This window comes from Miniopterus natalensis, chromosome 2 (assembly GCF_054644295.1).
Source record: "Miniopterus natalensis isolate mMinNat1 chromosome 2, mMinNat1.hap1, whole genome shotgun sequence".
Classification (NCBI taxonomy): Eukaryota; Metazoa; Chordata; class Mammalia; order Chiroptera; family Miniopteridae; genus Miniopterus; species Miniopterus natalensis.
In genome coordinates this window covers 27,825,752-27,851,432 of record NC_142082.1, presented here as the reverse complement: position 1 = coordinate 27,851,432, position 25,681 = coordinate 27,825,752, and the positions used below count along the sequence as shown (strand labels likewise).

General features: G+C 43.6%; 1 protein-coding gene across 1 annotated transcript in view; it reads right to left on the bottom strand.

Moving 5' to 3' along the window:
- The window catches only part of COL4A1 (collagen type IV alpha 1 chain), a 127,682-nt gene that overhangs the window by 21,822 nt on the left and 80,179 nt on the right, over positions 1-25,681 (bottom strand). Inside the window, exons 11-33 of the mRNA XM_087814229.1 lie at positions 24,438-24,473; positions 23,869-23,910; positions 22,454-22,540; positions 21,946-21,972; positions 21,728-21,778; positions 20,841-20,885; positions 20,705-20,758; positions 20,145-20,186; positions 18,605-18,689; positions 18,209-18,244; positions 17,602-17,766; positions 14,916-15,011; positions 12,843-12,926; positions 12,200-12,270; positions 9,291-9,482; positions 8,549-8,717; positions 6,129-6,221; positions 5,936-6,040; positions 3,981-4,078; positions 1,970-2,120; positions 1,624-1,737; positions 749-916; positions 543-632 (exon numbers count right to left, since the gene is read on the bottom strand). Of these exons, the coding sequence (XP_087670355.1) occupies positions 543-632; positions 749-916; positions 1,624-1,737; positions 1,970-2,120; positions 3,981-4,078; positions 5,936-6,040; positions 6,129-6,221; positions 8,549-8,717; positions 9,291-9,482; positions 12,200-12,270; positions 12,843-12,926; positions 14,916-15,011; positions 17,602-17,766; positions 18,209-18,244; positions 18,605-18,689; positions 20,145-20,186; positions 20,705-20,758; positions 20,841-20,885; positions 21,728-21,778; positions 21,946-21,972; positions 22,454-22,540; positions 23,869-23,910; positions 24,438-24,473 (2,101 nt within the window). The remainder of the gene's footprint in view (positions 1-542; positions 633-748; positions 917-1,623; positions 1,738-1,969; positions 2,121-3,980; positions 4,079-5,935; positions 6,041-6,128; positions 6,222-8,548; positions 8,718-9,290; positions 9,483-12,199; positions 12,271-12,842; positions 12,927-14,915; positions 15,012-17,601; positions 17,767-18,208; positions 18,245-18,604; positions 18,690-20,144; positions 20,187-20,704; positions 20,759-20,840; positions 20,886-21,727; positions 21,779-21,945; positions 21,973-22,453; positions 22,541-23,868; positions 23,911-24,437; positions 24,474-25,681) is intronic.

Genomic DNA, 25,681 nt, shown 5'->3' with positions numbered 1-25,681 from the left:
TTCTTAAATATCTTTACCACTCCTGTTCATGGTGCCCTTCAATTCTATACGAAATAACAGAATAGGAATATTCCTTTTCTACTAAATAAATCACCATTTTCATGTCTCACATTCAAAGTAAATTTCTTTAAAAAAAAAAAATACTTTGGACCAAGTTCAAGTAACAAGATAAGAAATAAAAATTAAGACTTATAAATGTGCTCAGTTTGTTCATTTGAGTCTAAAGATTCAGTTCCTGTGACCTCACACAACTGAAGATTCCACCATTTCTCAAAAAAATAAGAATCACAACTGTGCCAATAAGGAAAACCTGAAACTTGTCTCCTCTGTGATTTGTTGGCAGAGCACAGCCTTTAACTGCACATACACTGCACCATGAACTCCTCCTGAAAGAGGAATCTTCCAGATCCTTGCTCGATCTTCTTAACATTCTTTCCTTTGCCTCTTGAAATGAAATGTGATGTACAACCATTTGAGAATTTCCCAAGAGGCATTGAGACATAGACATAAGACAGGCTTTTCTGAAGTTATTGGATCCTTACCTTTTGCACCTGGCAATCCTGGCATGCCCACTGGTCCTGGAGAGCCAGGCTGCCCCGGGGTCCCCATGACGCCCATCTCTCCCTTGGGACCTGTGGCCAGATGGAAAGACCATGAACACTGATGACAGATGCTATGGGTCATTAACAAGACGAGGTAATGTGTCACCTCAGCATCAATTTGGGGCAGGAGCCCACAAATCATTTACCTTGAAACCCAGGAAGTCCTGGTGTCCCCTGCTGTCCAGGAAGCCCAGGAAGCCCCGACTGTCCTGTTAGGCCGGGGAGCCCTTGACCGCCTTTGTCTCCTTTGGGGCCGGGCATGTCCAGGCCTGGGAATCCGGGGAAGCCCTTCTCTCCTTTCACTCCAGGAGGGCCTGAAGGTGGGTGGAGAGCAAATAACCGTTAGCAGAACTTAAAGCAAGCACCCTCTGCAAAGCACTTTGCTGGGTTTGTTACTTTCTGCAGAAAGTATGTGAACTTGATCACCTTGGGGGTTTGGATAGTTGTCACCTTCCCAGGTAATGGTGTTTGGGGCCACTGAGGCAGTCAATGGATAAGCAATGTCCCAGGACAAAGTCCCTCCTTTCTGCGATTGGTAGTCAGTCATTACCACTTGAAGCACCACCCAGTCTCCGCAGTATTTAGACCTAAAACTAGCTTCTTTTCAACAGCTTTTCCCTGATTATCTTATCATATTCCACCATTACTGTCTTAGTTCTAGAATTATTAAAGGCAACAGAAGCTTGTAGATGTGGACTCAGTTTAAGTTATTCACAACGCATTTACCCTTCTATGGAAAGATAAGATATACACACCAATTATTTTGAATTTGAAAGTTACTGACTACACAATAAAGGGGAGGTCTCTTGGGCATGTAAACCAAGCCCAGTGGGAGGAAAAGAAAGACACCTGCGACTACACTGAAGCAAACACCAAACTTATTTCCACAAAATAAGTTACTTTTTCCCTTTTTATTCACAGATCCTGCTAATTCCCTCTTCGTGGAGACCCCAGCATCAGCTCCTATCCTGTTATGAATATGATTTAGAGAAGAAATAATTCCGGAAGAATGTTACGTCACCTGATGACCCTGGTGGTCCCTGTCTTCCGGGGGGGCCCATCACTCCAGGGGGACCTACTCCAGGAACTCCCGGAGCTCCCTTGGGACCTTGCAATCCAGGAGGTCCCGGGTCACCTGGATGGGTAAGAAATTATGAGTAAACTGTGTGGGACCACAGCGTGTTTCACAGCCTACGCTACCTTCTTGAACAATAAGCCCAGCAAAGGAAAACCATATGTTCTGGGCCTTCTAGGATTTTCATCATTCATTCACCAAATACTTACTGAGAACCTAATAGGTACACTGGGGACACAAAATAAACAGACTCAGTCTTTGCCACAGTTTAGATTTATTTGTAAGAAGTTACCTCGGATTCCCTGAAGGCCGGGGGACCCGATCGCTCCGTGCTCTCCAGGAATGCCTGGTCCCCCGATGTTTCCCTTCTCCCCGGGTGTGCCAGGAATGCCTGGAAGACCTGGCAATCCTTTGAGTCCTGGCAGACCAATTCCAGGGTCTCCCTGGAAATCCCCAAAGCATAGAGAAGAAGTTGATGGGCAAAGCCCATGATTTCATCAAGCCAAGAGCAGAAGTGCAGACAGTTAACTGATACTGTGCCGCATTTAATAACATCTGTCCAATCTGCTTCAGTCTGAAAAGCTTCCTCACATCTACTATTTCCTTACAATCTCACTACAAGCCGAAAAGGTAGGCAATTTTTATCATTTTCATTTTACAAAGGAGGACAGTCAAGGTTCCCCATGGTTGAATGACTTGCCCAAAGTCACAAAGGTAGGATTCCCACCGGGTCTCCTGGCCTCTTGGCTGCTGCCTTGTGTCTGTGAAGAACAGACTCTAAATATTGGACAAAATGCCAAATGTGATTGGTGACCGGCTGTTAGATATTTTCTTAAGAGGTGGAAAACTTCCAGGACTGGAACAGGTCACTATTTACGTAGATTTTGCTTTAAGGAAGGCTTTCACATCAAAGTAAACACTTAAAACTATTTCATAAGTCAAAGGGCTTTGACAAATGCCAATGATTAAAAATAAAGGAAGTAGACTGAGGGCCTGAGAGTGCTTTCAAAACAGCCCCAATACAGGCACTGAAACAGGCTGTTTGAAGCAGTAGGTGGACATTACATCCATCACGGTGCCCTTCTAGTGTCCACTGTTGGTGACAACTTCCAGATAAGGTCTCTTTGGACAGGATGGGGCACTGGTGACTTCTTTACATATCCCAGCAGGAAATTTGCAAAACGGCAGGAACTCAATTCAAGAGATTTTTGAAAAAGCATAATATTTTACATCATGAACCAAATCCTTAATTCCAAGTCCCTTTGGTGTTTACTGTCTCATGAGCCCCACATGGTTAAGGTGATCCACCTGCCACCACTGCTGACTAATTTTTCAAACCAAGTGCAGGTTAAGAGTGTACTATAAAAACAGATATCTGAAGGCCTCTGTCCTGTCTTAGCCACACAGAGCAGGGACACCATGAAGGTAGGAGTTTCTCAGGAAGGAGCTTCCCAGGGATTACTGAGGCACATGTTCCTCCATGCACACCTGCCAGATACCCATAGCTTCACCTGCCCTCCCAACAGAAAGGAAACAGGCCAGCCTAGGTCTACACTGGCAAGGGATTCCCCTTGGCCCTTTCTCCAGCTTAGGACCAATGCCTTCTGGGAATTTCACTTCCCTTCCTTATAATCAGAACAGTAAAGGATCTGACCAACAGTCAACTAAACTTACTGAGCAGAATTTCAACTATCAGCAAGTGGGCAGAGGGATGTTTGAGGGCAAGGAGAGTCTTGAAGCCACACTAGCCCAGGGGTTCCTAACCAGGGCCATTTTGCACCCCCGGATGACATTTGGTAATGTCTGGAGATATTTTTGATTTTCACAGCTGGGGTGGAGATGGCTTGCTCCTTTGGTATCTGTGGTTAGAGGCCACAGAGGAGGCTGCTAAAGATCCCAAATGTTTGGGACAGCCCCCACCACAAAGAATCACTAGGCCAGCAAGTCATTAATACGGAGGCTGAGAAAACCTATGCCAGACTCCTCTGGGGGGCTAGTACATCTTGTAGGACAGTGGCTTTCAAACAGCTTTCTTCTGCCACTTACAATAAGGCAGACATTGTACGCTGAGATCCAGTATACACACAAGCAAGAACATACTCATGAAGCTGAAACAAATGATTCTCCCCAAAACATTTACTACCATGTGCTGGTATTTTGGTATTTTCTATTCTATGCTATTTCATTAAAAAACTAAACATGCTGGTCCCACATAGCCTGTGAGATTACTAACACACATTTTATGTGTCCAATTAATCACAAGGATGCAGGACACGGCAATCCAGAAAACACTCAGTACCCACCTTTTGGCCAGGTGGACCTGGGTTGCCAGGTAAGCCATTAAGTCCTGGGCGACCTGGATTCCCAGGTTGTCCCACATCTCCAGGTAAGCCATCAACACCTATTTTGAAGAAACAAAATAATAATTAATGTAATAATGCCATTGCCCACTTTCTTCGCTTATTTTACACTTGCTCAAATGTAACTGAACTGATTTGAGGTGGCCTATGAAAAGGAAGCCCTATCCAGGTGGTTCTAAGAGGAAGATGAGACCATCTTTGTCATGGTGGTGCCACCAGTGCCATCTGGGGCAGCTCAGGTGTATGAGCCACTCTCAGTGCCTGCAGCCCCTCCTCTTTATCTCACACCAATCCCCATCCCTTCCTTTTCTTCTGCTCACTTTGAAATTTTCTCTCTTGTCTTATTCCCCCAAAATAAAGTAAACACTTTGGTGTTTGCAGACCAAGAATGGCACGTTAGACTCTTACTACTCCAAGTGTGGCCATGCGTCAGGAATATCGTTGTCACCCTGTTAGCAATCTGGCCCAGATCTATGGAAGCCGATCCACATTTTCACAAGACCCCTCATGATTTGTGGACACGTTCAAGTTTGAGAAGCACCGCTTTAGAACACTGGAGGCACGTGGAGACATTCAGAGACTGGGTCCCAACCCGAAGGTTCTGACGGGCTTTCTAACAGCTCTCATGTGCAGCGAAGGCTAAGAGACACTGGTTTACACCCCTCCTGTGGGATGTGGGGGACCATGACATGCAGTCATTTGTAAGTTTGCAGAAGCACAAACCAGAGTCATACCTGCTGTGGCTATTGTGCCAAGGGGCCTGGACAGAGAGCGGACCTAACCACCCACCAGCAACAAGCAGCTTCATGAGATGTGGGCAAAGGGCCTCTAATTAAGGAGACCTTTATCAGATAAACTCTACCTGTCATGATGGCAATGGTATGGCTCTCATATGGAGTACAGTGGGGTTCATGAACATGCAGAAGGCCTATGCATTGTCCCCCATGACCCTGGAGGGTCACCAAAAGCCTTCTGTCCTTTACAGCTCACAGAAGTAGCCACGTGCATGGGTGGTTATTATGTGGCTCCTGGAGGAAACAGGCTGCTGTCTCCTGTCCTCCAAGCGTCAAAACTGTAACCATGACAGTGGGAGTGATGCATGTCTCTAGACAAGAAGACAGGAGACCGGAGAAGTCTTCAAACTCAGTTTTGGCCAAATAGCTGGTAAAACTGGAGTCAGGATGTTCACCCAAATGAGAAAGACATGTCCCCTATCGCTCATAGCACCTTCACAGTCCTGGGCCATGTTCATAATGGCAAGTCTATATGGGTCTATCTGAAGGACTAGCCAAATACGAAAGCAACAAAAAAGGGTGAAATTGTCCTCTTTACTTCCCACTATTTTCAGAAAGAAGTGCTGATTCTAATATCAGCATTCTGTGGAGATATTGGCCCACAGTGTAGGGGCCTTGCCCCCAAGAATGAAGCCCCCTCCTAATGCCCCACACCTTCCCCTCGACCTTTCCTCTGACTTCCACGTCCAGGCTGGTGTATGTCCAGCCGGCTGTATATTCCCCTCACTAATGACAGAGAACTGCCTCCGGGTGGGTTTAAACAAATGTAGCATCTGCCAGCTTCCTGGGCAGCTTCCAGTCCCCTAATGTTCCAACTCTTTGCCAACCAAACCACTCTGCTGGTGGGCACCATAAACCTATGGCCTTGGCTACTGAAATCACCACCTTCCATACTGTGCAGCCCATTGGCAAAACTTCCCAACTACTCTCATAATGTCTTCACGTCCATTGCCACCTATTCTCGTTAATTCAAGTAAAGTTGAATGGAGAGAGCACAGCCCTTGGTGCTGCCCAGCCAGGGGACGAACGACACCAGTGGGGCCCACATGGGCCATGGGCAGAGCGACGGTCCCACTCATGGTTGGGTGCCCCCTACAGGCTTACCTTTGGGGCCTGGAGGCCCTGGAAATCCAATCCCCGGCTGGCCCACTGCGCCCTTCTCTCCTGGGAGGCCAGGCCTTCCCGGGGTTCCAGGGAAACCTCGGTCACCTGTTGTGGGCAAGACCAATAGTCAGTGTGAGAAAAACCTGAGAAGGTTCCAATTCTATCTCCAGGTGAAGAAGAACTCGAAATGTACCTTGGGGCCCTTGGAAACCTGGGGAACCCGGAAGTCCATCTGCTCCAGGGGGACCAGGTAAAGGCACAACTCTTCCTGCTTCACCCCTGAGACCTGGGAAAAAAGAGCAAGGACATCGTGTGAGCCGCGGCATCAAGTCCTCTGAGCGTGCTCTGTGTACCTGGAGAGACACCTCCATCTGCACACCTCCGTTTCCTCCCTCTGCTTTTCTAGAAACTTTCACAGAGTGTTCCTTCTTTCCCCAAAACTCATGCATGTCCAAAGTGACCTAGACTTGTTTGACAGAATTCCATAATGGTCCAAAGTAAGAGTCATGGAGAACTGAAAAGTCTACCATGACAAAAGGTGGCTCTGTCTGGGTCATTTCTTAATTAGTCTGTCTCTCAATTTTCCAGCCAGCACTAATTCTGAGCTGCTTTGAGACCAACCTAAGTTATGTCCATCTGGTGGTAAATTACCTTCACGGCGTGCTAAATGCGTGATTGTGCATTACTGGTAAGAGTGAGGCTGGACAGCTGTGCGCTGTCTCAATCAGCACAAGCTAGGAGGTGTCAGCCTGGCACCCAGGACATTTGCACCTAGGAGATCCGCTTTGTGTCAGGATTTAGCTGTTAAGAAAGGACCAAAGGGATCATCCCCAGGAATGTGTGCACTGACTCTTCACATACCTTATGAGAATTCAAGATACGTAGGCCACCCAGTAACAGCCAACACATTCTTGAGCTACAGAGTGTGGGAAATGCCTACTGACTGTTCCCAACACACATTTGCTATCAGTTCTACCCCCTGAGAATGAGACTTTTATGATCACCAGAGTAAACAGAGTTCTGGCAGATCAAAGAAGGTCGGGTTTCTAATCCAAAAGCTGACTAGGTCTGGGTGGCTAAGAAACTCTACAGAATGTGGACAGAAATCAACAGCACTGTCAACAATGCCTCCTTCAGGAACCTTCCTCCCCATCCTGCCAGATGTATCCGTATGTGCCCCAGTTGGTTTTTCTGACGGCAGTTTCTGGCCAAGCAGAAGGTCTGATTCCTTTTTATAGCTCTGTAAGTTTTCAGATCCCACAAGTACAAAGAACACTTAATATGTTGATTTTGGAATCAGGAGCTGAAGGGAAGTGATCAGAGGTCTCTTTTCTAAGACTGCGGGGGTCTTTCTAAGTCAAACTCAGTATTGCCCTGCCCCCAAAGGAGTCACAAAAAAGACATTTCTCGCTAAACAGAGAATTATCAGTGGAGTCATAAGTTGTTGCTAAGTTACCAGCGTTCTCACAAACAATGAGAATGAGAATAATGACAGATCCATTAGGATGCTAAACTTGGACTTCCATCAAAGACTAGCTAGTATTTCTTGTGCCAGAGTGTTTATGAGCTTTATACTATGTCTTAATAAGGAAATAATAGTTCCCAAAGGGCACAGGAATTGATAAAACTTGGGCTACATACATGACCAATGACAGAATCAGTAAATCTGTGAGCAAGAGAGCAGTAATGCAATTGCCCTTACGGAGCTCTTGTATGATATATTGATTATCCAGCTACTTAGTTATTATGTTTTTCGATGTTTATTAGTCACACAATTTTAATCACCCAAAGTCCTTCCATTCAATTTTTACAGCTTTTAAAACATGTCTTAGGAAAATGCGCTTCCTCTTTTCTCCTATACCCACACCACTCCTGGCCTCTACTCTTCTCATTCGAGGGTTCTCTGGGGAAAGATGAGTGTTTCATTTCCACCCTGAATGATATTCAACTAATACCTTATTGCGAGCCTACTGTGTGCAAGGCCTGGGGCTCCCCCGTGTGCACTTTTGTCCCTGACAATGAGGCTGTAATGGAGAATGCTTGTGGGAAACCCTCACATAATCCTTTCTCCACGTTCTCAGCCACGCCCTGGACAGTGAGCTCCGGGAGGGCAGGGCTGGGTCTGTCTCGCTTATCACTCTCTGATCACCACACAGCACAGGGCTTGGCACACACAATCACGGAAAAAAATAGTCAGCAAATGACTGAAATCAACAGTGACATTGACACTGCTGTAGAATTAGTCAACAGGCAGGGTACTGCGTGGGATATCCAGACGCCAAAATGGACTGTATATGGGGGAAACCCAGGAAATAGATGGGGGGGGAAATGGGCTTATGTTGGAATCACTTCCACATAAAAGGTTGACTTTAGCTGGTATAGGCTATATATTTATTATAAGGAAAATCATCTATATATATTCTAATTATTTTCAGCCAAATCCTACATACTACATGCCTCATCTTATATGTAAACAAACAAAGGTACATAAAGGCCAAAGAAGAACTTGCCCAGGTCACCCCTGAAAGAACTAAAACCAAACCCATGTACCCACATCACTGAGCCTAAGACCTTGTGCATCTTTGAGCTGCACCTGAGGTCCTCAGGCCTCACCTGGCTGGCCTGGGGGTCCAGGGTTTCCTGGAAAGCCTGCTTGTCCTTTGTCACCAATGGGGCCACTTGGGCCATACCCTGGAGGCCCAGGAGGGCCGATGTCACCACGACTGCCGGGAAATCCAGCTCCTCCAGGGGGGCCACGGTCTCCTTTTAATCCTACTAAACCCTGATGTGAAAAGAGAAAAAGAAACGTTATCAGCAGACATACCAACACTCCTGCCCGTGTCACATTTTCCACACTCTGTAGTAAATAAGTACCAAGGTTTAACTGGCTTATGCTATTTATTTACTGTAACCCTTCTACAAAGGTCAATTTGTGGTTAATAAATGAAACCAGCAGTCTTTTCTCTAAGCTGAGCCATCCTCCTCCCTCCCTTATCCTACAGAAGGAGACACTTCAAAGAGTGAGGTATTTATATCTGGAATCTTCTTTTAAAGGATGTGCATGAATGCCATTAACTTGAAATTTCACCACCCTTCCAACATAGGAATGTCTTTTCAGTCGCCTCCAATACATCAGAAGACACTGATCTGTTATCATCCAATTACCAAGTCAACACTGGCAACACCATCAGCATAGGTTTATAGACTTAAGTTTTCCCATGAACCAGAAAATAAGTTCATTTATGACAATGACCATTTAAGTGAAAATAGGTAGATATGATACAAATTATTCATTTCTTTATTCTTTGCATGCCCATCTGTAAAGTGCATGTTCAAAGTCTGGAAATAAACATACCGGGGAGCCTTTGGGGCCGGGCAGACCTGGATGGCCATCTCTTCCGGGAGAGCCTGCTCTGCCTGGCATACCAGGTTGTCCTGGAAAACCTGGGTCTCCTTTGTCACCTTTGAGTCGCATGTCGAAGTAAATCTCACCAGGCTCTCCCTTGGCTCCTGGCTGGCCCATCAGCCCTGGTGAACCTTGAGGGCCCTACAAGAACAAAACTTTATGACACCACTCATGCTGGTTACAAGGTCAACAAGAAAATCAAAAAGCTACCTCCTTAAAAACTGGCAATGTGTTTAGGTCTCCTCATTCATTTTTCTAGGAGCCATCCAATAGCTCTGTGACTAAGCCCTGATCTGACCTAACTTCTCATAAAAACACTTAAAAAACATTCTTATGCCCAGCCGGCATGGCTCAGTGGTTGAGCATTGACTTATGATCCTGGAGATGGTGGTTTCGATTCCCAGTCGGGGCCTATGCCTGAGTTTCAGGCTCAGTACTCAGCAGGGGTTATGCAGGAGGCAGCCAATCAATGAATTTCTCATCATTGATGTTTCTGTCTCTATCTCCCTTTCCCTTCTTTTCTCTGAAATCAATAAAGATATATATATTTTTTTAAAAAAAAAACAAAAAACATTATTATGTATTCTGAACAGAGACTGGAATGCAACAGGGGGAATAATGGTGTGGCACTGGGTACCTAGATCATATAATAGTTCTTAGGTAACTTTCCTGTCCCTTACAACTGTTAAACATTCACAAGAATATTATAGCCCTTGAATGTGTAACATCCGGGGCTCAGGCACTGGAGAAATGGCTTCTAGGTGCAGTTGGTGGTTAAGAGTCAACAAAGGCTAGGAAGGACCATGTTTTCTCTAAGTGTGGTCATTGCTGAAATTGTACAGGTCTCCTTTCACGCTTACGCTCCAAATTCTGGAAGAGAGAAGGATTCCAGGGCACCAGGGAGACAGAACACTCTGGGAAGCGAGCACTGGGCCAGCTCTAAAATTACTCTGAGCAACTTTCCCAAGAGACAAACGCAGGACATTTTTCAGTTCCTGGAAAGTTAAATCTGCAAGGAATGCCCACACCCATAGTCGGTTTCTCCTCCAGCCACTCTGAGAGCTGGGGTTCACAAGGCAAACAGCCAAGGTTGCAAATAACTGTCTCCCTTACTTGTTCTCTTAGGCCTGAGAGAAAGCTCTTCAGCCTCCCTGCTGACTTGGCAGAATTTAAAACTCTTCACAATTCATTTAATTTGAATTCATTTTTATAAACTCCCTTTCAACTGGTTCTTGGATATACGTGAATCACACATATGTGTGTATGTGTAATCTATACTTCTCAAAGGAAGACACTGAAGACAAACAACATCCCAAAATGCATACAATCTTTAAATTTAAGGAATGGCTACCACTTATTGAGCGCCTGCCACATATTCCAATCATTTTCCTGTCCCAACTCGGCAGGGAAAATATTCAAAGCACCATTTAGCAGGGAAGGCATGGGGATTAAAATGTTTGTGGAATGTTTTATTTTCTTCTTTATCATGGCTTCTACGCAACCATCCTTCTCCCTCCTCTGCTTCCCCATTACCCATTTTTATTAGATGTGAGGCCGGAGAAACGGGTGTCTGGGCTGCGTTTCACGCACAGTGGAGGCAGGAAGGATCCCAGAAAAGCCAAGTAGATAAAGACCATGTCCAGAGGTTAAAAGCATCCTTTACTGCCTGCTTCAAAGTTCTTCCGCCTTTGATCGCCACCCCAGTCCAGGCTTCCCAGCTATGGGAACTTCTCATGCATTTAGAAATATTTTAAACAACTGCAACTTCTAACTTATCTCCCCAGGCCCAGGAAAGCTCTGGAAAGCAGGATCTCAAGACCTAACTTCAAAAGGAGAAAACTACTGCAGAATTCCAGCTGTTTCAGTCCCATTTCAACTCGTTGTATCCCTGACCCGCCTTTACAGAAGCATTCAGTAATATTTTTTAAAAATACGAATATTAAAGAGCTACAACAAAAACCAATAATGCTAAAGATTTGCGGTTCAATTTATGACAAAAGAAAAAAAAAAAAGGGAAACAAGAATAAAAGTAATTGTAGAAACTGGTTAACGCTCAAAGAACTTATAGGAACCAAGAAAATACGAGGACAATGTCCTAAGGTTTACGGGCTTTAGATATAAAGCTGCTTATATGAAATAAAATGTCCTTCAATATTTAAGATTATTACTATTCTATTCAATTGGTCCTTTTAAAACAAAGCAGAAAAGTGAAAAGCTGGCATTTTGATTAACTGAAAGGTTTCATGTCCATATGATCAAGATATTTCATTTACAGATATGAAAAAGCATCTTTACAACAGAGGTGAGTGAAAGGAATTTTCAAAATATTTATCTGTTAGAAGAAGAATAAAAATAATATTTCAAATTCCTAGAAAGAAACAGGTCAGTTTTCCTCTCTCTCTCCCTAGAAACGATTGGTGCTAAATATCCATGAGCATGTTTTTAGACTATCTGGTATGATAAACAATGACTGTGCAGAAGGACAATTCAACTCAACAGTGTCGCTGCTAAGAGGTGACTCTTGGGGCACCATTGGTTTCAAGAACTCCCAGAGACCCTGTGGGAAACGGACACACCAGCATTGCGCTGCGCCTGGACACAGGTAAGCGGCCCCTGAATTATGACCAGGTGAGAAGGTGGCTGAGATGCGGGTTCTGGATTCCAACGGCCCCGCTCATTCTCAGGTGAATGAGTGAGGAGGGACACAGGGAGTAATTCTAGATGACAGGACAAACAGATACTTTCATAAGCTCCCAAATAAGGCAGAAGCTATATTGCAAATGCAAAATTAGACACCTTTGTTAGTTTGCTTGGTGGCAACTTCCAGTACGGATATGAACTCCGACAGGCTTACTTACAGGCAGTCCTTCCACGCCATCCCTGCCAGGTAGACCTTTATCGCCCTTGGCCCCTGGCTGTCCCGGGTAACCTTTCATAAGAGACAGAGAAAAAATTACAGCACCTTATTGATGAGACACTTTCTAATAACTCAAGAGCTTTTCAATTTCTTTGAGATTCAAAAGTTCAAAAAAAAGATTCAAAGTACAAAGGTGTTTATACAAAATGGATGATGCTTGAAGAATCTCAAGAAAGTAATAACAAAAATGTTCAAGATGGGCTGGCTCAGAAAGGGAAAGAGACCCCAAACGCATACAAGTAACACTGAAGGGGGACGGCGACGAGTCCTCCCACCCCGGGCCATTTCCAGTAAAAACGTTCAGTTAACGTCTTTTGAGATAATGAAATTTGCAGAGCTGAGTGAACCATATGTTGCTATCCTTTTATTAGGACATTTTAATGACAGGGAATTTATAGGCCATCTTGATGATTTTCAACAAAGTGGACAAAATCCTGGAAGCAGGACATGACATTGTCATTATTACACTTTAGTTTTGAATGCAGAAAATTAGGTCTCTCATGGAGTAAGATGAGTTTCACTGTGAAGGTTCCAACCCACTGAAGCAAATTCTGACCTGTTCCTTTTCACGTATAGAATCTTACCTATTTCTCCTGGGGGTCCCTGTGGCCCAGGGGGTCCACGAAGTCCTTCTGTGTCACAGATAAGGCAACCCTCTCCTTTTTGACCTAAAAAAAAGGGAAACACACGAGTACTTTTATGTGACATGTGAACAGAAGTCTCTGCAATGTAGTGACAGAATAGGAAAGGGCAAAGAAGGCTGTTATCCTAATAGTGACGTATTCAAATGTGTTTTCTCGATTACCTAACCCCTGTGCTAGACACCTCTGTTAACCTGCTGTGTGTCCCTGTCACTGGGCACACTTCACAGGTAACCACTTTCAACGCATCACTACAAAGTGATCCAGAACTCAATTTTGCCTATCAGCCAGAAAAGTTTTAACTGCTATAATTTTGTCTCTCTCTCTAAAACTTCCCATTTTTTTTTAAATATTTGTTAGCAAAATACATATCGCCGCTGGACTTAAACCCATGTAACAAGCTGACAGATGGCCACTGGGTATAAGAAGCCATGAAAGCAAGAACAAATACCAGACCTGACACTGAGACGGAAAAGTAGAGAGACCGCAGTACAGAAATGGAAGGAAATGCCTTTTCTTTGGAAGTTTTAACACCTTATATTTTGACTTTCAAACTAAGCTAAAAGGCCTTAGGGGGTTTTAGATACACCCATGTCCTAAACTATAAGATGCCTGGTTTCTAGGCACAAATCAGGTTTAACATGGATCAGAGCACACATGGAGACATCCATGCTTGGAAATCACTGAGGCTGGTCGGCATCATCCTCGTGCGGTCGCCCTGAAGGGCGCTCCCAGCCGCAGGCACCGCTGCTACGCACTCTGGCCCATGGTCAGGAACAGAAAGGGGACCAATGCAGGCAGCCTCGTGTCCCTAAACTCTGGGCACGGTCCACTGCTTCGTTCTGTGTTCTTCCCGGGGCAGAACAGCAGCCCAAAGGTGGGACAGACACAGTAGTGCAAGTCTGCTAACAACGCAGCTAAGTTCTAGATGCCCTGGGGTTCTGCGGGTGTCTGCCGTGAGCCCAGGGGCAGGCGGGGAGCGGCACCAACACTGCCATGGGGCAGGCTGACGGTTCCCTAGCAGGAGCATGAAGACACAGGGAGAAAAAGGCTTCTCTTAGGATTCAGGAACTAGATAAGTAAAATCTCAGCACAAAGGACCTTCTGACCATTGGCTCTGTCATAAAATGTAGAAGCCCATCTTAGACAGTACTAAATACCTGGCAACTAGAGAGTCACTGAAAGACAGATGACCTCTGACTGGTGGCAACCCTGCCCCCCCCCCCCATGATTCGTGGCTAACAAAATTCTAAGATTTAGCTGAAACTGTTTCCATGAAGCATTTGTGTTTTCAACTTTTGAAGAGCAAAAATTCTTAGCAATCTAAAGCCAGAAATGGTACACAATGCAGTACATTTGGGGGGCAGCCTCCTATTTGTTCTACCCTTGGGCACTCAGGGATGTATAAATATCAGAACATCCCCTGTTTATTACACTCTAAGACAGGACTGTTGGTGCAGTGATTATCCACTCTGTTTCCAAGATGGGGAAGGGATTATGATGTGTCCTGTGTTGGTGGTAGAGTAAAAACTTGGATAGAATAAAGATAAAACTGAGAGCTCTGGGTGGAGTCAGCTGATGCAGAGCAGATTTTCTCATACTGATTATGTGCACATGGCTTGCAAGGGTGATGAGCATTCCATGTGTGCATTTGAGATTTCACTTGAAAGAAAGATGTGCCTTCTTTGAAAAGGGAACTCTCAAACTCTGAACTTTTGAAAGATCGCAGTAAGATGTCAATCTGAGAGTTTAACCTGCTGGCCGTGGAGAGGGTAAAGGGCAGGAACTCTGACACCAGGGCCATGTCTTCCCATTGCCTCCCAGGTGAGAGCTGTCTCTCAAAATCCCAACAAGAGGACAGTCCCAGCAGAGTTGTAGGGAGACACATCCTAGAATGGACTTTGAGGGTAGTTCCAAATAAAGGGAGAACACACCCACGTCCACCCAAAGCCAATAAGTACAGAGACATATATTACAGACCCACACACAATCTTTTTTTTTTAATTAATCTCTTACCTTTCTCTCCAACTTCGCCCAACAATCCTGGCTGCCCTGGAATTCCGGGAGGACCTCGATCACCTATCGGTCCAGGCTGGCATTCCACAATTCCATCTGAAATGGATTTTTAAAGTTACAGTTATCATTCCTACCTAACTGAAGCTGGGAATCCACCCCCCCCCCCCCCCCCCCCGTAATTCAATCTCTATTATAAAACCAAACTTTTAGGTTATTTGGTCAGTATTAGAAATCCAGCTTTAGTTTGCTTACAAACATGACCAGCACACACAGCATCTAGTCGCCACTGCAAGCCATCACTTCTGGAATTTCTATCTCACGATTCTAAAGCAAATCTCATCAGCCCTGTCCTGTATTTTATTTCATCATCTTGCAAAGTACACGCCATCACCCTTATTTCACAGGTTAAGAAACGGAGGGTCAAAAAAGTGAGGCGGTTTCTCCATCGTCACACATCTGTGAAATCAAAGCAAAGACTTGAACCACTTCATTTCGTACTCTTGCTAAGGAAATCCACGGCAAAGTCATCATTATTTCAGAGGTGCAGGCTGTCCGTGGGGAACTGCCCGACTGTCCCTGTTCAATGCTGAGTGTCGTTTATGTGCAAAGCATGAGAATGAACTGCAGTAAGGCGAACACCATCTGCTGCGGGTTCCGAGGCGCACCGTGATCATTTATATTTTCCTCTCCAATCTCTCTGAAGAAAATGACAAAGTAGCTTAACCTACAGCTCTGCGAGGGTGTTCCCGTCATGGCTGTCATCCAAATGTCGTGAGCTACAGCTCCTGTCCCCCTCGGCCCCTCTCCCCTCCGCACTGTCTTCTCTTCAGGATGGAGACAGGACAAGGAGAGAGGCCAGCAGTCACCGGCTTTCCGCTTGGCTCTCCCAATCACGAGGACCTAAAAATGGGCCCAAACCTCCCTATTTTATGACTTTGCTTAGAGCTCCGAGGAAAAAGGTAGTTTGAAATGTCTAAGTTCGATAGAAGTCCAGGAAGAAAGTGTTCTGGCTTCGTTTGCTGGTTGCTTGCTTCTGTTTTCCTGGGACCTCGGGGAGAAACTTAGGCATAAGGAGGCCTGAGGGGACGATAATTCTGTCACAGGGCTACTGGCTCCATTGGCTCCTTTCCCACCTGGCTCACTGACCCCATTGGTCTTGAACAAAGTGGAGTCCATTTTATATGCTTCCAAGAGCAGTCCCTAACTTCCTTGACTGTTGAGAACTGGCATCCCCAGGCCTGCAAGCCGAGGGCATGTGATCTCCCTCACTCTGGAAACATGGCCTCATGAATATTGACAGACATAAAACCATTACTTTTCTTTTCCAGAACACATCTCCTTCTGGCTTCACCTCAATCAGGATCCCTTCACATCCTAGTAAAAAAGCAACTTTCTACCCTCAGAAAAAACAATTTAAAACAATTTTAAGTCTAAAGCAAGAATTTAATGTTTATTTCTGATAAGCTCTAAAATGCAAGTTGGAATTTGAGATTTACACTGGCTGCTCCCTGAGGGCCTCTGCGGTTACAGGCTGCCACCACATGGGACGAGAACATGGGGCAGGATCAGGGAGTAGAAATCTTTGCATTGCATGGTTAATGAGGGACTGACAGGTCCCAAGGTGGCAATTAGTTTTAAGATGTGGCCTCTTTAACATATACTTCAAATCTGAAAATCTCAGTTATAAATTATCTATTAATGTTCTATGATGATGAATCATTTAACTTACAAAAAGGCAAACCTGGAAAATTGGGATGGTAGATACTACAATGTGTTCAGCCAGCACATTCTACTCAACTAACAGTAGTGGAAAATTCATATCTTTATATGAAATTTGTTCATATTTCAGTATTGGCATAATTGCAAATATTAAAAAAAAAGTCCTTGATTTCTCCATGGTTCCCTCACCACCTTCATGTCCTTTGCCGATCACTATTTAAAATTACAACCCTATGACAGCCCTACCCCAGTGGCTCAGTTGGTTGGAGCATTGTCCCACATACCAAAAGGTTGTGGGTTTGATTCCCAGTAAGGGCACATACCTAGGTCATGGTTCTATGCCAGTCGGGGCATGTATGGAAGGCAACCAATCGATGTTTCTCTCTCACATCCACGTTTCTTTCTCTTTCTCTCTCCCCCTTTCTCTCTCTCTAAAATCAATAAAAACAGCCTCAGGTGAGGATTTTAAAAAAAGAGTTTAATGTTCTGGGCTTAGCTTTGATGAAGGGCTGTCATAAGAAAAATCCATGCAAAGTACCTTTAAAATGTGAAGCCCTCCATAATGTTACCACGTAGACCGTGAAGTCCGCACCCACACAACCCTTCTTCGTGTGAGCGTGTATGTGTCTTAGTATCAGCCTGTGACTCTAGATAAGCTAGCATGTGTTCTTGGTTCAGTAAGAACTGTACAACTCAACTGGTTTACTTTTCACCTTTAGATGCCAGGAGACTCAGAGCTGGTTAACATATTTCTTATTCCTTTAAACCAGTTTTGTGATTTTATTTTTACTACTCCTTTCTGTAGCATGGCTAATTTTGCCATGTAAATAACTCATCAGTCACTGGACACCCCAGCCTTCTGTGCTGCATGTGAACTCTGGAGCATCCTCAAAGACCTGGGCCAGCCCTGCCTTGGCACCCTGTCCTCGATGGGGCACCACATGAAACGGCCCCAGAGGGGACTTACTTGTGTGGCCCGGCTGCCCAGGAGGTCCAGGGGGTCCAGGAGGGCCCTGGAGTCCATCTCTTCCACTTGGTCCTGGCAAAGACGTCCCTGGATAGCCTTGGTCACCTTTCTCTCCTCGTTCACCAGGGTAGCCAGGAGCACCGGGTTGCCCAGGTAACGAGATGCCTGAACCAGAACAAGAGCTCATCTAAATAATCACAGTACAAGTTTAATGTCAACGGCACAAACTAATTTTCTTAACTGTGGAGGTAAAGTGACTAGTGACCATCACTAAAAGGGGAACTGCTTAGACAAGTAAAATCAGATTCAATTGGCAGGCTTCTTACCATATAAACGCCAACAGTCAAAAGCTTTCCCCACATTAGCTTTAAGGAAAGATCATAAAAAGTCCCACCCATTAAATACATGCTTCTAACTACATGCTAGCCTGTACCTTACAAAATAAACACTTTCCTATGAACACTTCTTATTTTCATAACTAGAAAAATGTACAACAGAACTGTTAGCTATTTTACAGAAATATCTAATGTACATGATAAATATGTTCAGAACATAACCCGCAGAGAAGGTTTACAACAGCCTTTAAGAATCAGCTGAAGATGCTCACCTGGGGGGCCTGGCTGGCCTTGCAGTCCTGGGTAACCTAAAAAGAGAAAAAGAGTTGGACAGAGTGAAACTGGTCCACTTGTGATTTATGGTTTGTACTTCTGTGCCCATGAGGACCCACTGTCAAGGGGAACACGAAGACTGAACTTGTGTCCCTGAAGCTACACAGATGCCAGGAGAAGGGCCCCAGAAAAGACAGTGTGACAATGAAACATAAGCCCGAATGAGACTCGGTCACCACGTGCATGGTCCTGCAAAGCACGCAGATGTTTTCAAGATGGAAATGAGTACAGGTCAAAAATGGAAGAAAGGGAAAGAAAGGATGAAAGAAAGATGGGGGGTAGGGGAGGAGAGGAGGAAAGAGAGGGAGGGCTAGAGATAAAGGAAAGGAACTGACCTTTGGGGCCTGGCTCTCCTCTCAATCCCGGAGGCCCTGGGTACCCCCGCTCGCCTTTTTCTCCCAAGGGTCCTGGGCCGATAACCTGAATTACAGAACACGAGGTCATCACGGGCATGAGAGTGACTGGTGCTGTGCAGAACAGCAGCACAAACGAAGAAACTAACGCTTTTTCTGTTATTTCATGAAATGTGAAAGAAAAGAATTAGTGGTGGTGGAGGGGGAATCAAAACCAATGAAATGAATATTACATAATGCCTTCCTTGCGGAAAACTCCACCTGGCAGCTCTGCTTCCTTTGTAATAATTTGCCTGGAAGGACCTTTGCCAACGAGGTAAAGTTAGAAAAATATTAATCCTGAGGTTTTTATCTGGAATTTCTAAATGCCCATACAAGCCATAACATGAATATTCTACTTTAAAGAGTGCTATTAGAAGACACCCTTACATTTCCGCAAGCAATGTGTAACAGAACTCCAATTTTTTTACAGGAAGAGGTTTTCTGCTTTCTTTTGTATTAAATGGTCCAAAGTGGGGACTTCCTTAAGGCCCTAGGGACAGAAGGCAAAAAGGAGTGAACCTGTCCACTCAATTCTAAATTACTAACATGCAAAGAAAATGACCAAGTCGACTACTACATTATTACCCTTAAAATATAATGCCTTTGTTGCAATTAAACTACTGGATATTATGGAAATCTGCTGATGAGGTTAAGCTAAAAACAGGTTACTCGAACGCTGCTCTGGGATCACAAATACGGAAAATGGAATCATAAATATATATGGAAATATTAAAAGCATTCAGAAGGTTGGATAAGTTGATTCAATGATCCTATCCCTGGAAATGTAGCTTAAGGATAAAACACTCAAACTAACCCCCCCCCAGACACACACACACACACACACACTCTCACACACACAATGACGCGTTCGAGCATTCATCACCACAGTGCAGGCATGGCAACGAACGACGGTAACCGTTTCAGTTTCAAAAAGCTTTCGGGGAAAAATCATTAAAACAGTTAGAGCATAACACTGACAAAAGACTGAAACTGATTACTGGAAGATAAATTAAAAACACAAAGAATGTCCTTTTTTAAAAAAAGTTACATACATGGATTACAAGTGTGTATAACTATGCATATGCGCAAGGAGTAAAATGTTACTTGCAAAAACGCAAATCGTTTTGCTTAGAGCAGTGAAATTGCGGATGGCCCGTCCTTTTAGTAACATTTTCCTTGAGGGTCCATTTAAAAAAAAAGAGTTTCAGAGTGTGGGGCTACTAGTCCTACCCACATGTAAATCTTTTCCTTTTCAGTGGTCAAGGATACGCAGAAATTATCAAAATTTAATAAAAAGTGAGACCCAAACTCCACTCCATACAAAATAGAAAACCATTATTTCGGTTTATACACAGCGCCTTTACATAAAAATGTCATTCTGGGAATGCTGTGGAGCCTGTGGCATAGGCCACTGTTCGGCCCCATCTCTCCTTTCCTCCTTTCGAACCCTCACGCACCAGCAAACATTCCTCTTACTCACAATTCCGGGTGGGCCTGGAAGACCTGTTTCACCTTTTTCTCCCTACAAAAGAAAAAAAACAGCTTTAGCAATTTTTGACTATATTGTATTTTTTTAACTATAAAGAGTGTCTTGCAGAAAACAGTTAAAGCTTTACTTTTTCTGGAAAAATAGATTGTGCCCACCTACACTAATACTCTTTTCCTCTCCTTGGTTATCTCCCATTTTGATGAGCCTAAAGTGCTCTGTAACAACTGTAACAAAAGCAAATCCATTTCGTTTTGCTTTGCGTAAGTGTGACATATGACGATAAAGATTTCGACAAAACATAGATGGAAAGCTAATTTGTCACATTACAAACAAGCTCGTAAATTCTGTTCTGTTGACTGCATGCTCTCTCAGAGAACTTTAATAGACTCATTTGTAAGCTGAATTAGTACACGGTGATTTACAATAAAATGAAAATAAATGAACATAAATAATTGTCATTCTTTGTGAGTCCATAGTCCTTTATTCTAGTAAAACTTTCTGAGTTGACCTACAAAATGAAGGTAAAAACTCCAAGTGGCGCCACCACTTACCTTAAAACCCTCTCGTCCTGGGAGTCCTGGGAACCCCGAGTCGCCAGGAAAGCCCTAAGTGAAAGAAGAAGCAACAACAACAGTAAGCTAGTGGAGGCCAACAGCTTGCTTTCAAAAGTCACAGAGAAATACTTACTAGACTCCCTTTCTCTCCTTTTTCACCATCTTTTCCAGGTTTTCCCTGAACAACGAAGATTTACACATCAGTATTTCATAAATAATCATAGTAAATATGCTGTAACAACAAGGTTCTGATTCAAATACAAGTTCCTATGCCATCCTGCATAGGAAACCTCCGTGTAAGCTGATGGCTCTGTACTAGGGAGGAAGACAGTGTACACTGACTACGAAAAAGTTACAAGAGAAGAGGGCTTTTCAATGGTTAAAAAAAGGGAGCCTGATTAGTTCCAAATCTCCTAAGGTACCATTACATTTGGCAGCCTGGCTAACACCAGAGAGGTTCCCTGTTGGCAAGTGAGTACTGGGTAGCTGATATGCAGATGGTTGATTTTAGTGGAGGTTTCCCTGCGTTATTTCAGGGGAGACACTGAAAATGCTCAGGCTGCTGGAAGCGGAGTCTCCTCTCACCAGGACTAAGGGGGTGGGAAGCATCTGAGCATCCCCGCTCCGGGATGTGCATCTGAGGCCCAGGCAGAGGTCTGAGCTGGCCTGGGAAGGCAGCGGCAAAGGGCACCAAGGACTCTGAGCAAGTGACAGGTGGCGTTCAGTGAGAAGCCAGCAGGGGGGCAGCTCTTCAGAGAGCCCCCCACCCAACGTCAGGCTTTCTGAGGAGGGGGCATGAATAACGAAGGGCCTGACCTTCTGGGAATTTTTTCAAGTAATGACAGTTCTCCTCATTTCTACTCCCAAGGGCTTCAGAAAAGCCCTTCAGGAGAGGAAAGGGAGAAACCAGAAAAGCCCTCCCACTCTCTTCCATTCTTTCATGTCCCTGAACCTGTGACTCTAGGGCTGAAAGGAAAATGATTTTACAATAAGGAATAAAGGATGCTTAAAAGCACTTACTCGGGGTCCTGGTTTTCCTGGTTCACCTTTCTCTCCAAACCCTGGCGGTCCCTTGAAAAAACAAAAAGAGAAAGAGTCAGATGCATTCATATATTTAAGCAAAATACTAAATTAAGTAAATATTACACTTAAGGTGAAATAAATGTGTAACTTAAATCCAATGTACTATATGGTCTTTCACACAAAATAATACTGATAAACAAGAACTTAGTACTTACCTGAAATCCAGGTTCACCTTTTTGACCCTAAAAGAATTTTGGAGGGGGGGAAGAGAGAGATCAGCACCATCTAACAGCTATATCATTTTTATATGCGACATTGAACATGTAAAAGGAAATAAAGAACATTTTAACAAAGAAATTCACATTGGTCTCCAGCATTCCCATCCTTGCATTGACTGGATTATGGATTTAAGAAGGGCAATAACTATGCCTGACCCACAGCAACTGGTCTCCCTTCTGCTGATCCAGCCCATCCTCCACTGGGATGCACTGAAGAAGCTCTCACTTGGGTGGGTCAGCCTCAAACCAGTCTTGCTCCTACCCAGAACCAGCTGCCTCTGCTCTCAGATGCTCATATTTTACATGATGGATCGTTTACAAATCTGTTTTCCAGGTCAGGGGTGAATGCAGCTGGAGAAACTGAATTTTGATGCAGTTTCTCTTTATCCCTTGAATTTGTCCAAAATTAGCAAGATGGCATTCGGTGGACAAAGTCAGCTCGCACCTTCTCTCCTTTAGCAACAAATTCTCCTTTTTCCTTCGCTTGAGCTTGTCCTGGCACTCCTGGAGGCCCACTGACCCCCTGGTCACCCTGTTGATGCAAAAATTAGGAACTAGTTAGGCAAAAAATAATTATACAGAGAAGAAAAATGCAGAAGGGGGCCTCAAATAAAACATCTACTTTAAAAGTGTTATTATACTCTTTTCTAATCTATCCTTGCCTCGGCAGAAAATTAAGTTTCAGTAGGAAGATGGCACTATTAGTATCTAAAGCCAGGGGGAGACTTTCATCTCTCAGGGATCAGGAAAGCCACTGTCTCAAGTAATAACAATGAAACCTGATCATCTATAGGACACATCTATGAATGCATGTACATATAGACCATGTATGTATATACAAACAGCATATGTATACATACTAGTACACACACATATATATATATATACATATATATATATATATGTATATATATATATGCATATGCATATATACTGTCCAATTGCATTTTGACAGCCTAGAAAAGACCCAAACTGCCTAATAGAGCCTGGGAAGAAAGGAGGTATCTTTAGGTAAACCAACAATACACAAACCACCAAGAATTGTCTTCTTTGGGCATCCTGCTGGGTACAATTGGAAGTACAGTGAGTCCCAGTTATAGCACAGTGAGTGAGGTCCAAAAAATTCAACTATATAAACTGCAGGGTTACTTTACTGCATGTGAGGTTTATGAAAAGACTGGGCCAAAATTTTGGGTGGAAAGCAGAAGCCAACTGTTCAGTCCACATCCGCCCAGGCCTCGGTTGGCTTGGGGCCCTCTGGTGGCTGTCATCTACAATGGCTTGACCATCCATAGAAAAGAACCTTGGCCCTGGGGCAGGAGCTGCCATAATTCCAAGAATCCCCACTTGGCTAGTGCCCATTTCACTGGTGTAACTAATGGAGAGATCACCAGAAGATCAGGAACACACTGTTGATCTCCCTTCTTCCCAAGTTGGGGTTGCCTGTTCTGGTCCATGGCTCCCTGCCTTCAAGGCTCATTTCCTCCCAATTTTGGTATGATAACCTTTGCCTTTGCAGGATTCAATATAGTTACACTATTAACAGTCAAGTCCTAAATTGGACTCGTTTATAATAAAGTCTAGGTCTGGTCTTATCATTGCCTGAGAACATTTTGATTGAACTGTATATACAGAAAACTGGGATTAATGGTCTCATTGTATTCTCTGCTAGTCAGATCACACATAGACTTCAGCGAATTTTAGCTGTGCATTTTAAGGAAGACACTAACAAACTCAAGAACATGCAGAGAAGAGTAACTATGGTATAAGAGCCCCCAAATAGGTCCAGAGGCAGAAACTCTATCGTGCTTAGAACTGTGATTTTAAGCATGAAAACACCCCAAAGCAATGTGTACTCACCTTGTCACCTTTTGGTCCTTGAAAACTTAAGCCCATTTGCCCCTGTTGATTGAAAATTGGGTTTCCATTAGTAGAGTTGTCTAATTTGCTCAAAAGCATCTAACAAATATCATATAAAATGCAGTAAGATAGTAGATTCAAGGCAATAGCCTCATCCCACAACCGCCCTAAGGTTTTCATGAATGCTGTGATTGTGTTGTGTTCAACGTCTATAAAGTAGTTTTTAAAAGCATTATTGAAAAAGAAGTCTATAAAAACCTTTTTTCTTAATTTAAGGTTTTTAAACTCTGGCTTTATAACACTAGGGTGAAAATCAATGATTCCAAAATAATGGGTAAGGGGTTGATAGATGGAAAAAAAGATCAATGGCTGGCAGATCAATCGATTGGACTCATACGTTAGATAGATGGATAAATAGATCGGTGGAAAGACAGATGTTAAGTACAGAGATAGATAAAGAAGTTATAAGTTTCTAAAAGTTTTTAACAGAGACTTAAAGAATGAGCTATGGCAATTTCATGATAGTCTTATACTAATGTCAAAGAAAGACAAATGACGAAAATCTTTACCTTTTCACCTGGAGGGCCAGGAGGGCCTGGGGGACCCTATAAGAAAAAGCATCTTAATTAAATACAGTTCACAACCCTGATAAGCTTTAAATGCTTCTTTGTACAGAAATTATGTTAAGATCCTATGGTTAACATGATAATTTATTTGTTAAATATTTAATTTTTTTCCTGTGCTTAGAACTATAAAACTTTTAAAGTAACCAGAAACTAGTCCTGTATGATTATTAACAGGGATGGAAATACTTCAAAAATCTTGGGCACTGCCCTGTGGGATCCACTGATCTAAGGACATGAAAGGCTAACAGACAATACATGAAATCACCAGCCAAACTCTCTATGAGTCCAGACTTTCCAGTTTGGAAATGATGTTTGTCCAATTTGGATATAACTTCTTATCTTAAAAAGCTGAATGACTTTTTTAAGCAAGTAGACTATAGTGAAGTAAAAAAAAAAACAAAAAACTTGTGTTCGGAACAAAATTTCAGAGTGTTTTCTATAATCATTTAAAAGGAAAAACTAGTCATTTTTATACATATAAAGAATGTGATCAGCACTTTACGAAGTGATCAGCACAATAAGTCCAGTAACCATATGTTATTAGTCATTCTTTACTCATAAAAAGGATTTTATTCATTTACAAGAACATAAAAGAGATTCCATTTGCAGGAATGCCTATAATTAGAATTGCTGAATTTTACCCACCCTCCAAAAAGAGTAAATTTAAACGATAAGCCTGAAAAATCTCAGGACTCTCAGGCAGACTAGTGTGAGGATAACAGAGTCAGGCATGTTCTCATTCCCAGTGAACGTGGCATTCCACAATTAAGTCCTGTTAATATTAACCGTCTCGTGGTCCCAAAAATGTATGTGTGAGCAGATGATGTCCTCCTCTTGAGAATTATCAGCTGTGAAGGAGGCCGATGATACAGCAGAGCCTCCTGGGTGCTCAGTTTGCAAAGTCTTTGAAATACAGCTTCTATGCTGCCACCTGGTCTGTGCCTTTAGTCCCCAAGAGCAGACCCTCTGGTATGACTATGTTCTCACAAGTGCACCTCCAGGGCTGAGCCTGCCTCTTCGGGCATCCACGCCACCCTTCGAGTAATGAAGGTGTTGTCTGTTTTGGGGGTGTCTTGTTATGCAGCACTATTATGAACCTGTCCCCACAGCTCTGGGAATATGTGGACCATAAGCGCCAGCCAGGTATATTCATAAGAAAGAAATTCATTCTCCCAATCTAAATTAAG